General features: G+C 38.3%; 1 protein-coding gene across 1 annotated transcript in view; it reads left to right on the top strand.

The window, feature by feature from the left end:
• Positions 1–742: 742 nt before the first annotated feature.
• The window catches only part of TPK1 (thiamin pyrophosphokinase 1), a 258,586-nt gene continuing 241,647 nt past the window's right edge, over positions 743–17,681 (top strand). The window contains exons 1-2 of the mRNA XM_026843811.1: positions 743–752; positions 984–1,058. Coding sequence (XP_026699612.1) covers positions 743–752; positions 984–1,058 — 85 coding nt within the window. The remainder of the gene's footprint in view (positions 753–983; positions 1,059–17,681) is intronic.

The raw sequence follows: 17,681 nt of genomic DNA, 5'->3' as shown, positions 1-17,681 counted from the left end.
AAAAAATTTTCTAGTGACAGAGGTTTTCTTTTTTCAATTACAGTGGCTTCACATGACCAAATAATACTTCATTAACCTGATTGCCTAAGGATTTCAAGCTCCTGAGGAAACTTGTATTCCTATATGATTGGCAAGATAATTAGGAAGTGAAATAATGCAAATCCCACCACAGGCAACCGTCATAAGATTTATGTATTTACTCTTTGAAACCAAAGTGTGTCATATATTCAATTCTTTTATTTTAAGGCTTTTAGAGTTGTAGGTTTATTATCGGCCTTCACAACGGACATATTGCTAGGGCAGGAGGCTTTAGGAGCCCAATCAAGTTGAATCAGTTCAGGTTGCTGTTAAATCCACTGAGATTTTTAGTCTGCAGTATCACCTAGATAACACAGGCTGAAGTTTGCTTTGCTTTTGCTAGCTTTGATTTTAAGCTCCTTGGGCATGGCCTTTCATTCTGTATTTGTAAAATATCTGCTGGAGTGGATCTACCACAATTGGAGCTACCACAATTGGAGAAGATGTAGGCACAGAAGCCACTGATGGCAGCAAGAGTTCTTCATCCACCAGAAGAGTGGAATGTTGGACCTAGATTAGGGACCGCTTCGTACGGAGTCAGCTACAGCCTTCTCTGTTAATAGAGACCAGGGCGAAGCTCATATCAGTAAATGCTACATCCAGGCAGCAGCAGCAAGTGGGAGATTAAATGAAAGTGCTGTATAAATGTGGGGTCCTGCTGAGGATGGCCTTCAGTGGGTAAAAGTCACTTATAAATTAAATGTTTAGCAAAACCCTACCAAGTAAAAGGTGTCTAATGAAGTTCTGGCAGCTTCTCTATCTGAAAATGATGAAACTAAGAAGCAGGGGAATTAGTGGAGTTGCTCTGAGGTGGTTGGAATAAAATTAATATGGCAAAAGCAAAATTAAAAAAGGGTGAAAAAAATCTATATTCTTGGTAGTAAGAATCAACATTTATCTTACAGGAAACCTGAAGTTTTGCCTTCTGATTCTGAACCAGCCTTTCGACAAAGGTCATTTTCATTGTCTGTGGAGCAAAGGTAATAATAACTTACTTACATCTTCATTTATGTATTTACTTGTCTGCTGCCCAGCTAATGTACTTCGTGTCTGTTGAATTACAATGTGGTAATTTTCTCTTAACTAGAGCAACCTTCTGGTGAGGGTAGGAATCATCAGAATATGTCCCTTGTTGCCGAATGCAGCAAATGAGCTGATTATGCAAATTTTGCATCTCTGCATTGCTTACGTCACTGGGAACTTTATGGACTGATCTGTGTAAGACTGTAGCTTTTCAGAGGCATCTTAGGAATGATCATTGTTTTGAAGACAAAGTGTAATAGATCAATGGTGCATTTAAGAGTCTGGAAGCAAGTATTCCTTTAAAGGTCATCAGTGAAATGTATTAATTTTAATCTAAATAAAATGAACCATGTAGATACTACATTGTGGAAGCTGTGGGAATTTGCGTGCGTGTCAGAAATATGCAAATCGTATTTCACTACCGCTTTGTTTAATATGCACGGTGCTAATCATCATCTCTGGTATGATAGCTGCAGATTTACTGACATTTTGTGGAGATACGTAAATCTTTACAAGCTTGGAGCTATTAATTCCTTCAGTGCACAAATGTAGTCCTTCAGAAGCTTTCTGACAAACCGCGGGAACTGTCTCTAACTTGTTACTAGGCTGGGAACCTTGCAGAGAGATTCCTCTTAACTGACTGGGGCAGATAGAGCTATTTGATTTCACCAGAGGCATAAGGGCTGGCAGGGGGTACCTCTACAGTTAAAAGTAATTGGTGTAAGGGATGAAGCGGGCAGGATGTATTCATAGCACTTAATTCCAGTAAACCTAAATTAGGTGCCTATATAGGCAGAGGAGTGAGAAAAGAAGGGACAGACTTGCACAGGATGGTTCAAAGCATCTGAACGAGTACTGTACCCCAAATGAGCTCTCTTTCACTTGCAATATCAGCAAGAAATGGCATCAAGAAGTGCTCAGTGAAAGGGCTGTCAAATGTATTTTCTAGATGTGATATACTACATATTTTTTTTTATTTAAAAGGGTACACTGAAAGACATATTCTGTATTAAATAAAGAAGGAAAGAAGGGTAAGTATTTTGATCTTATTTTTTTGTCCTCCCTTTCCTGTGTTTTGAGGGTTGTGGTTAAAAAAGAGACAGCAAAGCAGATGTTCACAGTTACTGAATGACAGTATTTAGCATCTTGTAGTACCTTGCATGTCTTGCTTTTATGCTGTGTTCTGTTAATCAGACTTTTTGCGTCTATCCTTTGGAATTTTTAGTTGTCTTCTTTCAATCAAACCTGTGTGGGGTGACCCTTGGGGTGTGGAGTTCTTACTGTAACACTAATGGGCCCTTAACTGTAGTGCTTCAGTGAAGGCTTGGCATAAGAAGCTGAATAAAATTGAGTAGACCACAGACCGTCTTGATTGAGACTACCTCAGTGGGTGCCTGTCCTCTGAGCATAACTGTGTTGAAAGTGTTGAAAGTAATTGCTAATACTGTGAATAATTTTTCAGAGTCTGTGAAGTTAGGAGCAGAAGTCCTGTTAGCTAATAAGACTTTTGCTAGAAGGTAACTTCCAGAAATAGGTGGATATTTTCTAAGTAAAATGATGGAGGAAGGTGGTGGTATAGTGGACCTGAAATGTTTTTCTTCGAAACATCTCAGCTTCAGTAAATCTCAGTGTATCCAGGACAAGGTTTTGGCAATGCCTTACTGACAGTCCTAGTGGACTACTGTAGGTGTCAGCAATCTTGTGCTTCCTGGATCCTGCTTCTGAAGGAGTCTCAGCAGAGAGACTGTTCTAGGACTAAGAGAATCTGGGGGGGTTGGTATGTGAATTGGAAGAAGTTCTGAAAGAACGAAGCATCCTTAGAAACAGTGCTTGATGACCAGCTGTATATGCTTGAAATCTCATAAAGGAGTGATGAGAAGGAAACAGTGGGCCTGGTGATCCACAGAGTACTGCCAGCTACACAGACTGGGGGAAAAGGGAAAAGAAAAATTGCAGAGAAAAAAAATAAAAAATTGACCAACTTAGAGAAGTTATAGCAGTCGTGGGTGTTATACTGAGTACAGAATGCTGAGACATATGTTATTTTCAAGTTCTGTCCTGTCAAAATAACTTGTTTCATTAGCCCTGTTAACTTTAGCATCTCATAAAAATGAAGGTGTGATGTGCTATGTCCTGAGTGTAAAAAATAAAATAAATCACATCAATAAGTGTGGCTATTCTAGGCTAAAATCATCCCAGGTGTAACTCCTCTCGACCTCAGGAAAAAGTCGTTGCAGCTAATTAGCCTTTGTCTTATTACAGACTTGTATGAAATCTATTTTTACTGACATACTTTAGAAAGTACTATTTCAATCTGTACAAGTTTGCATGAAGTTCCTTCCCTGTGCTTTGTGAAGGACACTGAAATCTGATTTCTTCACTTCCAGGCTCCAGCTTTTACCACTCCGTACAATCTGGATAGTGACAATAGTGAGGTAGTATAAGCTAAAGACTACCATGATTTTAGTCTCTTATATCTATTGATGTAGAAAACCACTCTAGAACATGTTCTCTGTGCATTAGGTACAGTCATACTGCATTAGTGCTGTCCTAAAGGTGGGATGAATGAAATGCTGGAGAAGGGATAGTTTGCAAAAGCAGAACGAAGATTAATATGACAGAAAACACTGGTAGTTCACCGAAGGGTTTATTGGGTTGGATATAGTGGGGAGGGGAAAAAACAAATGGCAAGAGAAAAGGTCAGTAAAGGGGGATAAGGGAAAAAGGTCTCACAGAAAGCGAAGCTGATAAAAGGAGACTGAATGTGAGAAGATGAAGTGGATGCAGAAGGTTGAGAATAGACGATGAGTGAGCACAATGCTAGGAACATCAATCAAATCCATCAAAAGTGCTTTGACTGTAGCTCTTAATGCAACCATTTTTACCAGTGGAAGTTGTATGGCTTCTGTTGCAGTCCTTATTCTAATGGTGGGAAACGTAGAAGTGACAGGTCCTGCTTTTCTCAGAGCTGCACATTTTTGTGTCCAGTAGGTTCCTCTAAGAAGGACTGGATTCAGTGGGGCCTTATCTTAATAGCCCTGTCACACATCCTAAATTCTTGCTTATATTTCAGCGATGTTTTTAGCTCCTGGTTTGAATCCTGTTTAACAAAAATAATTGGTAGGGGAAAAAAAAATCTAGTTTACATTAGTCTCTAGGGCTACTTGGCAAGTGGTTTCAGATGTAAATATATCTTTAACAGAAATGACTGTGACTTGGAAGTTGGAAGCTGTCCCTACATTAAGTTTCGAAAGTACAGAGGCCTGGGTTTTAGTAGCTGAAAACAGAAGGGGCTTTCTGGAGAGTAAGTAAAAGTTCTTGAGATTCTGATTCAGCTCTTTAAAATCTCTTTAATCACAAATTCAATTGACTTATTTATGCCAAGAATTTCAGCAAGATCTAGTGATCACAAGTGCTTCTGGTTTTTTGATGTCTCCCTAGTGAAGTACCAGGAGAGGGGCAGAATTATTGCAGTCCTAAGAAATCACCTCTGTAATATTGTCTCAAGTTCAGGATCTGAAAATTGTTTCTTGTTTCCGAAAACATTGCCCTTACAAGCTTTACTACTCAAATGATCCAGAATTGTCTTCATGTCCTTGCTTGATGGTAGTATGCTGAATGGCTGTGCATGGTAGAGTACTTCCCATTCTTAAATGTTAACCACAGGTGTAAAGAGCATGAAGTTATACTCTGAAAAATGAGATGATTATTACTTCAAGAATCAAAGTAAAATGGCAACATTCAACAGCAATCTGATGAAGTTCCCATCTGTGCTGGGAATGGGACGTTTGTTGATAAATAGCATTTTTGGATTTGTTTGTGGAGAATGACATATTTACAACAGATCTTTTCGTAGGTTCCATTTAACCTCTGGTTGGGTGTTCGTATATCCATGGGTTTAACTGATAAATGCAGTTGCAGAATTAAAAATATTGGTTAATATAGTTCTGCTTGGCTGAAGAGAAAGACTATTACACTTGTGCTTTATGGTAAGAAAACATATCCACAGGTTCTTACAGTGGTTGTGATACATCAGCCACTGTGTCTTCCTCAACAGAATTGTGATCTTTTTCTGCAAGTAAAGGCTTTCCATGAAAGCTTTTAATCAAATGGAACATGTTGAATTACTTTAAATATTAGCCATTCATGCTACAAAATGTCCTTGGCTGATGTACTAGAATAAACTACCAATATCCTTTTGGAACGGGCTGACTGAATCCTGACTTGTGGTATGTGTATTTAATGTTGGACAAGCAGATGGGAAGGAGACATCTTTGAGACCAGGCTGCAAAAAGGTCTGTCCTTCAGGAGTACTTCCCTAAAGAGTCTCTTTCATGGACTGTTTTTTTCAGTGAAGGAATTTGACATCTAGCTATGTCTCCTTATTATACTGCCCTACCAGCCACTTTTCTATATGCATAATATATAGGCATTTCATGAGACTTTGTAGATCATGAACATGAAGGAACACCAGAAGGAGGAACGTTGCTCACCCTAGAGATTTCAGCTCTATATTTTGGGGGGGAATCTATCTACTGAGATAGAAAGAAGCATTACTTCTACAGTAGCAGTGTAATAACTCAAATCTATACTGTGTTAGACTGTCTTCATGTAAACAGTATTTTCTTACAGCACATCTGTTGCAAATGCCTATCCTTAAATTGAATTTTTGCAAGTTTTCATCTCTATCAATATCCATTTTACAACAGTCAAAGTGGCTATTGGATTTTAAATAGTGTCCTGGATGTGAGGCAACTTCCCTGTCAAGCTCAGCCTACTGTTCGGTGAAAATGCTGCTAATGAATGGATTGTTAGCAGCTGAAGGTGACTGCCAATTACAAAAGATCTCCTCTTCCTGAGTAATCAAGTATGGAAAGGTGCTAATTTGTATCATGAATTTCTGAGTCATCTGTCTTTGAAGGCTACATGCTCCCATGCATTTTATGTTCCATATGCTTTGGGTGATTGATATTTTGATATTTTGTCTTCTGTTGTGGTCCAAGAGCTGTGTATAAAAATAAATACAAGTGGTGATGCAAAGCTCAGGTGAATACACTGAGGGGAAGGTAACAGATTCGTTGGAACAGTTTGAATGTCTCAGAGCAGAGAAAAAGGCATGGTAGTTTATTAACAGAAGGGAAATAACCTAACTTTCCCTGGTGCCATTTTTTCTTCTCCATGCTTGATAAACTTTTCCTCCATTGTCTTAGTGGTTGAACTCACCTGTTCTTCTGGAATTACTGGTACGTATAGCCATTCACTTGCCCTCTCACCTGTCAGCAATGAACTTGCCTTGTTAGCATATGGTGTGCTTTTTTCTCACCTTTTATTTTCATTTCTAGCTGAACTTACTTGTAGTATATCTCAAATTTGTACTAGACCTAGAATTGGCAGCTGGCATAAAACTTGAGTGAATTTAGAGCAGGTACTATTAATAAATAGGAAAATGTTCATAAAAATGGTGATTGGGATGTCGCATGGACTTGTATGCTTTATTGCACTTTCCAGCAGGCATCCAGACTAGCAGTAACTCTTACCGCTGGCCTCAGCTAAACTACTCTGCTCTCCCCTGAGGAATATTAGACTCCTGACAAGTCAACAATGAAGTTCGTTTTTCCCCATTTGCACCAAAACAGGAATATAATTTCTAGTTTGTATTTAGTAACTTAAATTTGCTGTTCTGTGCAACTCAATTTAGATTTAAACATTTTCTTACAGAGCAGTGCTTGTTGTTGGACTGCATGCAATGAGTTAATGTCCTTCAACTACAGGAGTCTGAGAGAAGTTATTTCAGGTGTTCTTGAGGGTAGGGAATCTATAGTTTAGGAACAAGAAAATCTGGCCTTGATTAGTGCTGTCTAGTACCATGATTTAAGCTTGAAGCAAAGTAGTATCTGTCTCTTAGGACATGCAGGAGTTTGCCCTAGCAGGGATTTTGGGAAGAGATTTTCTAGACCAAGCTTTTCCCATGACTCAGTGTATAAGCTTGATTTTTACCAGATTTTCAATGGTGAACTGGAGGTTTACATTTATCTTCATAAACTAAGCTTAAAACTCCAGAGGTATGACCAAATTCTCCCATTTATGACAGGTATATTGTTAGTGCCTTTCTGCTTCGGAATCAGGGCTCTTGAGAGGTAGCCTAGGTGCGTGGACATTTTGAAAAGTAGGTCTCATTGATTTTTGCACATTTTTAGATTGTTGTTGATAAAGGTGAGAACAGAACTGGTCTTCCAGGCTGCCTTTTGCACAGTTCTCTCCCTGTAGTAGTAGCTGTGATAGAATGAGGTCTTTAGATAAAATTTGAGACATACTAGGCTGCACTTCTTTTTGTTGATTTTAATTCTCTGAAAATCCAGCAACAGGAAATTCTGAGATCTAAAAAGAATTGTTGTTTGTTTAGTAGATTTGAGATTTTGTTTGAAAAATGAAATAAAATGAGTAATTAAGATCCCCCTCTGTGATGCTTTGAAAAGCTAAGCCCCGCTGAGCTAAGTTCAGAGTAACAGAACAATAGAGAATTACTTTGAAGTACTAGTGAAATGCATACCAGATGATTACAGCACAAGAAAAAAAAATGGGAGGTTATTACAGTGCTTTTTTCTATTGAGCTGGGATGCAAATCCCATTAGGGGAGTTCTATCATCACAAGATTTGCTATATAGAAGCCTTTGATAGCATTGTACTATATATCTGGTTACCATGATGTTTCCCAGAGGACAGTTGAAAGAAGGAGCTTTGGAAAATATTGTCAGGAGGATGCTTTAGAGCACCCCAAGCAGAAAGGGAAGCATAAGGCAATAGAAAAAAAAATATGATTAATAGCTTGTTTTGTTAGTGCTTCAACAAGAGAAATGGTCCTGGGAATGAACCCAGGAAGCAGGGGCGAATGCATGAGGTTAGCATAAGTAAGACCTGTGACAGAAAAGTGCAGGTTCTTAATCCCATAAAAGGAACACTTGGATTTTCACTGCCTTGAGCTACACAGTGAGAAGTGTTTAAAAAGATTGTTTCTCTGGGAGTCACTGCAGGGCATAGTATTCTTTTCATAGCTAGATCTTAGCATGAATCCACTACTAGGGTGAAGATTAAGGTTTTGTGAAAGATGGATGTTATCTAGGGTTGCTGGCATCAGGATCTTCTCACTGGCTGTGGCGGCCTTTGGATCAAATCACTGGGTTATAATCTTCCATTTTCTGTTACTCCAGGGTTGCTTAAGACAGACAGAAATACTGGTACAAACAGGTAAATACCCATACTGGTAAAATAATCTTGGACCAGTGGTTATTTCAAATGATGATTGCTTTTTAAAAGTGGATCTCCTCTTTTTAATTTACCCAAATCTAGTTATGTTTCCAGCCTTTGAATTTTAAGTTTTGATTACTTTGTCACCATGATTATAATAATGAGGAACTCAGCCAGTGAACATTTTAACTCTTCTGTAATGTGTCGGCACTATGCTAGTATTTATTCGTTACTTGGCTGATGAAGTGTGCATCCATCACTGTATTCAGTCAGTGCTTGAAGGGACATCAGTAGTTTGAGAATATGGATGTTACATTGCTGTTTTTTTCATCTAAATGGTTTACATAGTCTTGTGCTCACCCATATTATCAAGTATTAAAATTGAACTTTAAATTCATGTAAGTCAGAAAATAACTAACTTTTCTGCTCTACTCATTATCTCTGCTCTTTTGCACAGGTAGGCTGTTTTGTTAGATTTTAGCATTACATCAATGTGTTACTAAAAATAGTATGTGCATTTACATTTTGAAAACAGCATAGTGAATTTTGGTTTTTTAATGGGTAATTGGTTGGATAGCTTCCCACACAACATACCATGTAAGTTCTAAAATGATTGATGGGCTTCTGTCAAAGACGGCTTTCTCTGTGATCCTTTCTGGTTTTGTTAACTACTTTCTATAGCATCACTACTTCTAAGCTTCTTTAATGTATTTTTGTGTTACGTTATTTAGAATGTTGTCTGTGTAAGACTCATGCACATGTCTTTTGTTTGAGTTTGGGATCATGAGTGGCGTTTATTCCTAGGTGAAGATCAGAGTTGTTCAAAAGTTAAGGTGCCCAAACCTCCATTACTTTATGTACCTGGTTGGAGACACCAAGTTTGAGTCAGAAGAAAATAGTTCTTATTGATACCAGATAGAGGGATCATTCTTATGCTTTACATACTGTGAGTGAGTGACCAGGTACTTTGCTGGATTTGGTGTGAACTGCATCTTGTTGGGGTGAGCCAAAGGAGCGATGTATGATTTTAATTATATTATCTGAGCATGACAAATTGTAAGAATGATTTGAGGATTTTCTGAAATTATTTTAGTTTGTTTCCTCTGCCATAAACATGTTAATACATAAGATAGAGCAACGATGTTCCGCTGTTATATATCCCTATTAGCTGAAGAGTTCCATATTAGATCTTTGGAGTATTGATTGGGGTTTTCATCTTGTTTATTTCTGATACCAAAGGTTCACTTACCTAAATGGATGAAGCTCTTGTTAACTTTGATTCAGTTGCACATACTTACACCAGCCAAAAACTTAGCACATAAAAATGGAATGAGTATGGTGCCTGTTAACACCTTTTTTTTTTTTTTTTCCTCTCAAGTTAACAGTTCTTTACCTAATACACTGAGGAGACAAGGGTGGGTGACATACAGCAGCCTGACTTCTGTTTCATTCACAATGAATCACATTGGAGCAGAAGGAAAAAAAAATTCATAGGTTTTTCATTCTGGAAAATTCCATTGGCCTCAGAAATAGCAGGGACAACCTATAATTTTTAGAAGTGTTTTACTATCATCTTCCATTGTTAGAAGCTTTATGACTAGGAGCCTAGTGTAGAGGCCCTTGTTATCAATATTCTTTCAGTTATTTTGAATTAATTTGGTTCAGACCTTCATAAAATTCTTTATTCAGAAAGGGCTGCTCCTGCTTTCACTGAAATAAAGTTTAACATTAACTTGTATGTCCTGGATAAGGTGTTACCACAAGAATGAATGTTGATTCAGTGTAAGCTGCATTAGCACTGAAGTAATTCAGTGCTATAAAGTATGATTAATATTCTGTTGGAATTTCTTTTGAAAAATCCCAGCTGCTTCTAACTTCAAACCCGTGCTGCTTATTTTCAGAGCCTAGGGTCTGGCTCCTTGGGATTGTTGTTTTTGGCAATATGAGTTGTTCAGCAGGTAACTAAGTTTTTGCTTACGTCTGAACATGCAGTTGTCTTTCAACCTTTGTGATGTGACCTGCAACAAGCACTTTGCATTAGCTTCTAACTTTGAATAGTCCATAGTGTTAGCTTGGTGTTTGTGAGGTATAATAAGATAAGAATAATCAATAGTTGGGTTAGACTGGCTAGTAAGTTTAGAACATAACTCTTGAAAAGTGTTTCATTTGAGGAGGAACAGAGAAAGAGGGACTGATTTGCAAGTCTTTGCAGAGGCCCCAGATACTCTGAAGTGAAAGAAATGGAGAGGCTCAGAGTGCATCTTGACTGTGCTACTGGGCTACATGCATGGCCTAAGAAAGAGCATGCATTTGTTACATGATGTCATAGTGACATAAAATTAATCTGGGGCTATGCTTATTCTGCACTGTAATAATCTTGACATTTTTACAAAGAATTTTAAGTAAATTATTTAGCCTATGAAAAGATATGGTTCAACAAAATAACACAACTCATGTGTGATACAGGATTAAGGGGGGTAAAACTGCTTTGAAGTCCGTTGAGCTACAAAGCAAAAGTGCTATAAGTGTAATATCTGTCCCAGAGCATTCCAAAAGAAAGAGACTTCTATAATCTTTTGATTTTGGATGCCCAAATTGACATTTTAAATGGACTCCGGCTTTAAGGGGTCACCGATCTTCCCTGTAAAATACATCCCAACCTCCACTTTTACCCACCCAGGACTGGGAGAGAAGCTGAGCACTGAGCAACTGAGGCATGCAGTCATGCAGCACATCTTGGCCTATGTTTCATCTTGATTTAAAACCACTGAAAACACTAAATGTTTGAACACTCCACTTACTGTCTTGACAGCTAATCCAAGATAAAGGGAATGAGAATTACAGCTTCTGTTCCTAGGAGGACAAATACTAAGTCCCTTACTCCTCGAGCAGAGCATGACTGCAAACAAACCCTTACAAAGCAGCAGTGTGATATACTCTCTCAATCTTTAAATCTACAAGTTGAAGAACTTTAGAAGTCAGGAGAAGAATTTTCTAGGTAGGCCTATATCACAGAAGTATTGTAATGATTTCTCTCTAATTTTCGGTTATTTTTTCCCTATCCCAGATTAAGTAAATGTCGCTTCTCTTGTTTCCAGATGATAATGAGGTGAATGATGGAATTGGTATTAATTTCGTAAGATGTGGAAAATCATGTTCTCTGTGACAGATGCAACATTTGAAGGAGCCTCTGTGGTCATTCAGGCTTAGACCTTTTCACTGCTAAAAAGATGTGAAGTAATTACTGATCTGGAATGTGATTTTTGATGAGGTTTCTAGAGAAAGTGATTAATATCAGCAAAATGTCCTCAAGAAGTCACAACATTTGGTCATTACCAAATGAGTTGGCTCAAGTGTGACATAGTTCATGTGTCAGTTTAGTTGAGCTATGTAAGCATTTTGACAAATGCATGCTAGGCTGTTATGTAATATCAAAAGACATATTTAAATTGCAGGAAGGGCTTTAGACCATCAGAAGAAGCTTCTTCCAGGAATAGTAGTCTGACCAAGAACTTTGAGCCTGTTGAACACTCTGAATATCTCACAGAACAGTCTGCTTTTGTTCACTCTACTTACCTGCCTGGTTTTCATCATCAGAGGAAGTTTGTATCTTGTAGACTGTTCTTGTGTTTGTTTTGTTTTTTTTTTTTTTTAAGTTGGATAACTGTTTAAAGGTTACAGAGGGAATGGAGAGTGACCTGGCAAAGACATGGGCAGAGAGAGAGGGAGAGGAATGTGCCCAAGTACGTAAAGCATTACTGTACAATCCATACTTTTTAGGAAACAAGATTATATCAAGCAAAGAGGAATTACAACCAGTTTTAATCTCTGGGATTATCAACATATTATGGAAGTAGACTAGTTCTTCCAGTTTTTCTGTACATTGTCCTTGGTGTGGCTGTAATATGAATAACCGTGATATTAATAGCAACTGTTTGGCAAAAGCCACAGTCACGGTCTCCCTTTTTTTTTTTTTTTTTTTTTTTTTTTTGAATCTGCTTTGCCTCTGCTTCCTGAAAGAGAAGAGAAAGCATAAGAGGGTGAATGAGGTATAGCAAATGTTCACTAAATGTCACACTGACACGGTTTAAAGTTGTACTTCCCATTTTTCTGTAGTTTAGCGGGTCCCTCAGTTATATCTCACTTGGGATATCTAGCTGGCGTTTCTTAGTTTCTTGGGTTGGTGCCAGTGTTTTCCTCTTAGTCAATGGACAGAGATCTGAGTTGTCTTCTGGCTCTCCACAGAAATTTAGATATACATACTAGGTACCTAAAATTGAGAAGGTGAGGAGGGCTGAATAGCAGCCCAGACACAAGGTTATTTTCTCTTCTGTTTCCTTGGCCAGTTTACTGCAAGAACAAGAGGCAAGTGAATTTTGTGGCAGCTAGTTAATCTGCTTTATTTAGTCTCAGTGTTATCTGTGTTCTACCTCAAGTCTTTCCCACTAGCTTTCTCAAACCTTCTTTTTCTATTTAGCAACAGGGGAAGAACAGTGAGGTTAAGACCCTGAAGACTGCAAAGCTATCATCTAACTTTGAACTCGCCTTGGTTGTCATTTTCCTTGACCACCTCTTTTTACTAGGCCTGTGTACCTTTGTCACAGAGCATCACTCTCATCAGAACATTGTAAAACCCAGATACATATTAACAAGGCATCTGAAGTTGACCTTTTGTCTGGGAGGGAGATTGCTAATGCGCTTGGTAGTGATTTGTGAGGTTTGCTTTCCTCAGTGAATTTAGGATCAGTTCAGTATTTAAGCTTACTTCTAAATCATGCATTTAATTTTACTGTTTTTTCTTTAGATCTATAGATTTGAGTGAGCATTAATGCATCAGTCATATTTCATTCAGTGATTATAGTACTTGATATCCTTTGTATTCACCTTCTAGAAATGCTTTGGCAGCAGAACTGACTATTCAAAAATCTACAAGAAAGGGTAGAAATAATAGATGCACTATCAATTTGGTTGATGCAGTCCAAATTTTAGGTTTTGTTTGTGACCCACTGTTCATTCTGGCAATTTAAATATACATATGCAGTGTCCTTTTTCAAAATGTGCAGGACAGTAGGTAGGCTCTAGTGTTATTAGCATAATAAATCTTTACTAAACCAGGTTTCTCTTATATTGCAAGTGCACGCCACTGCTGTTCTCATTTAAACATTAAATTTAGAGGTGTGCAAAGTTTTGTTGAAGTTTGCTGCAACTCTTAGCAATTTTAAAAATTATTTTTCCTTTTGGTAAGTGTGCTGTCTTATACTTTCTGGGACTGCTTAAAATAACATGAATAACTGCACATTGAACCTTTGTCCCTGCTGATGCAGTAGCATCACATTGTCTAGGGCATTTCTTTATCAAGACAGAGCAGGATGCTGTAGTTGATAACCCATCTCACTAGCCATAAAAGGTTGGGAAAAAGGATCTTGAAGAGACTTCAGGACAACAAATATGATTTACATTTTATGTGTTGCTTTTGACTATAGTAAAGAAGTATCCAACTCATTCCCAGCTCCAGAAGAATGACACAATCATTGCCTGCAAACCAAATGCACTGCTAAAAAAGAACTATAAAAGATTTTGTTTGGAATAGTTTGGGGGTGTTTTAAATCTTCTTATTCCCAGTTTATCTGTGATAATTTACCTAACATTGTATTATAAAATAATATCACTATTTCCTGTGAATTAGTGTGCTTGTTTGAAGCAATTTGGGCTTAATTATGTGTTTTTCTTCATTCACAGACACGGTTGTGAAGCCTGTAAAAGAGGAACTTGTATGGATGTTCTTTTTTTTTTTTTTCTTTTACTGAGACTGAAAGACCACTGTAGATGTTCGGGTGGGAGGTAGAAGTGTGTGTTATTCACTAGTAGATAGTGGATATCAGTGGATTTGCTGATTTCATGCTGAAGTCTTCAGAATTGCAGAAAATATTAAGAAATAATGCTCTGATTAGAGACAAAACCACTCTGATACAGGCTGAAGATTTTTGAGCTTCAGTTTGGGCAACCAAGTGCATTTCGCCTTTTTACTTTTCCTGTGTAGAGAGGTCAGAAGTCATTTCAGTCTCTGCTCCCTTGGGAGTTGCAGCAATTTCTTTTTCTACAATCACTTAGGAGGGAACCTAGAAAAAGTAGGATATGAAAGTGGAATGTAGACAGATTTGCATCAGGGCACTGAGTCTTTCCCTGATGTCTCTCTGGAAGAACTTTTCCTCTCAGTCCAAATATGGATGAGTGATTGTCTGACCACATGTTTCTATAGAAGGTAACTTTAAGAGATTTTTCTAGGTCTAGAGATGTTTCTGGTTCTTGCATCATACTTCCTTTTTTTCTGTTTGGGAACCACTACCAGAATCAGAATTGTGTTTGAAATCATACTGCAGGTACATCCCCTGTCTGTGATCTTTCTGAAGTGCTAAATGTTTCCAGACACTGAGGGAAACAGTAGAAGGAACATCTGGCATCACAGCCAAATTTCAGACTTACATGTTCTCAGCAACCACTACTGTGATGACATGAATATTAAACCTTTTCTGGGATATCTTCCAGTTTACTCAATATTTGAAATACAATGATGGAATAAATGAATTGTCCCTGGGTTCACTAGCGACTGAGAAACAACCATTCATTTACTTGTAGCAAACCAAATGTTTTTTCAGAATGTTGTTTCAGTCTATTGGTAGTGCTGTAGCACAGGGTTAATTTTGTTTAGAAAAGACATTCTACATCCACGCTAGAAGCAGCTGACATCGAAGCTCAGTGGGGAGATCAACATACTGTGTTTTTTTGGAGAATTGGCATATTTGGGCATTCCAAGAGAAACATTGAAGTAGTATTCTACCTAAACATGAGTAAAGTGTAAGGAATACTTTTTCAAAGTAGCCTGAAGAAGTTGTGCTATTTAAAATAGGCAAGTTTCATAACCTTTGGTTCTTGAATAATCCTACCCAAAACATAGGAAAAGATATGTTCATCTAAACTGAGATTCCCAGACTCCCTTTTCCTCATTTACAAATGGAAGTTGGGAGAAGATCCTGTTATGCTAAGATGTGAGTATCTACACAGAGCAAGTTGTCTTTTTGTGCATGGTAGCTGTTGAGAACCATTCAAACAGTAACGCTCATCGCAGTTTATGCTTTCAAGAGTTAGGTGGAGACTTTGGGTATGGTAAAACACGGGGCCAAATGCCTTCATCAGCTGTGAAGGTTGTGTATGGTTATGTGACAAAGCACACCGAATGCTGCTGTTGTCTTTTTTTTTTGTATGATTTATTAATGTTTAGAGGGTAAAGACTGATAAATCTTCTTAAGAGTTCTTGTTGGCAAAACACTGTAAAGTGTTGAAACCACTGGTTAGCTTTTCTGTGACTTCATTAAATCCTGGCTGAATGCTTATCTCCTTAAAGTATGATGGACTGTGGGTGATGAGCTGGCATACCATTCTGGATGTCAGTTTGTGTAGGAGAATAATAGGTTTTAACAAAAAAGCTCAGGCTGACAAACCCCAAACAGTAATGCTTTCCCAACTAATGCTTTCCTTGGATAAGTGTTCTTTGGAGGAATGCAGTAAAATGAATCCTGAATGTTAGGAGCCATTTTTCAATCTCAACTTTTTTTATCTGCCAACTTTCTGTTAGAGTTTAATCTATTAAAGTTCCAAATGAATGTGAATTCCAGTTCATTGCCCACTGATATTATTTAGGCCATAAGACTTGTGAAATGGATTTTATTGACACGTTTGAAAGTTAACCCTCTCCTGTGCTCCTGCGCAGAGGATAGCCATTGAGAGTGCAGATTGCCACAATTACCCTGTCAAAATCTCTAATGTAAAATCTTTAGAAATGTGAACAAATATTGATGTCTTGGACGGCAAATAAATTTCATTCGTCTTGCTCAGAATCTTAATGCTTTTCAGTAGATTTATGAGGAAGTAAGTAATAAACTCATATATAATACCAAGACAGTTATTCCAATGTTTTATATCGTTATCTTTTATGTGAAGCCTTAAGGCACTTAAGACAGAAGTCCTGATCCTACTCATGTCAACAGTAGCTGTTTCTTTGACTTGGGTCAGACTTTCAGAAAGAGGAAGTGTTATCCTCTACTGCCTTCACTGCCCTTGCTAACAGACCTCATCTCACTCCAGTGCAGTGGAAGTCTAAGTGAGGGTTGCCCTTCCCCAGGAAAAGAAGAGAGACGTTTCCAATAGGAAGAGCTGTCTGTATGGAGAAAGGTTAAGATCCAAACTAGTTTTTTCTTCATGAGTTCTCCTATGGTTCTGAGTCTGAAAGCTGTGATAATACCTTGATAACTTTGATAAAATTACTATATTGCAAAGTTGTAACTTTGCAGACATCAAGTCAGTGAGTTTGAGAAGAACCTCCCACAAAGCATACAACTACTACACTCTTCCTGGACAGTTTCTGTATCACCATATATACCGCCACTATAAACAGATGATTTCCTCCAATGGTTCAGTAATGTGACTAGTACTTGGTGGCAGATACCACCTTTTTGAGAACTAGTAGGCTAATACAATGCTCCTTCAGTCATGGCATCAACGAGTCACTGCTTAATTCTGGCCTCATTCCTGCCTGGCTTACACCACTCAGAAAATTTTGCTCAGTGTGCATCCACCATCGAGGCCAGATCCGTGTGCACCCACCACTGAAGAACTGAAGGCTGAGGACCAACAGGACGCCGCTGGATCCATGGTGGTGACTATTCTTGCAGCCCTATCCCGCATTCTTGCTTTATTTCTGTCTTCTCCTTCCACTCTGTCCTATTGCTAGCCCTCTTCACTTTTTTAATAATAAAAACCTGGTTTGGGTATACGGCATTTGACCTCATTTGAGTCTTAATCTCGCTCTTGGGATCATATCGAAACCTCCCCCGACACTGGATTGGGACAACCGTTCTGTCGGGAGAAGGTAGACACATTAAAGGGATTATTCTTTTCTCAGACACCTTAAAGAAGAAAAACTCCCTCAGGAGCTACAGCCTTATTACTGCACACATACTGGTCTATGATACCTGTTAGTGACGCGCAGATTTGCCAACCCCATGGGAATCAAGACTCCTTTAGAGGTTAAATTTCCAGCTGTAGCTGCCTTCAATAGATTCAAAACCCAGTCCTCAACAGGGGAGTGAGATCTATTATCATTTTAAGTGGGGAAGACTCAGAATGAAGGCTGAAGGAGTAGAAGGAAAGAGAAGAGCTCTTGCTAGGTTTGGCTGCCGGCAAGGTCAGAGTAAAGAGAGGTACACAGCATTAGCAATGCAGAACACTCAGCTCCAGAAGTCACTTCCCTCACTGAATTACACTTGACAATCTTCGGA

This window comes from Athene cunicularia, assembly GCF_003259725.1.
Source record: "Athene cunicularia isolate RWA chromosome 2 unlocalized genomic scaffold, athCun1 chr2_part2, whole genome shotgun sequence".
NCBI classification, from domain to species: Eukaryota; Metazoa; Chordata; class Aves; order Strigiformes; family Strigidae; genus Athene; species Athene cunicularia.
The sequence above is the reverse complement of the archived record's forward strand: the minus strand, read 5'-3'. Positions and strand labels throughout refer to the sequence as shown.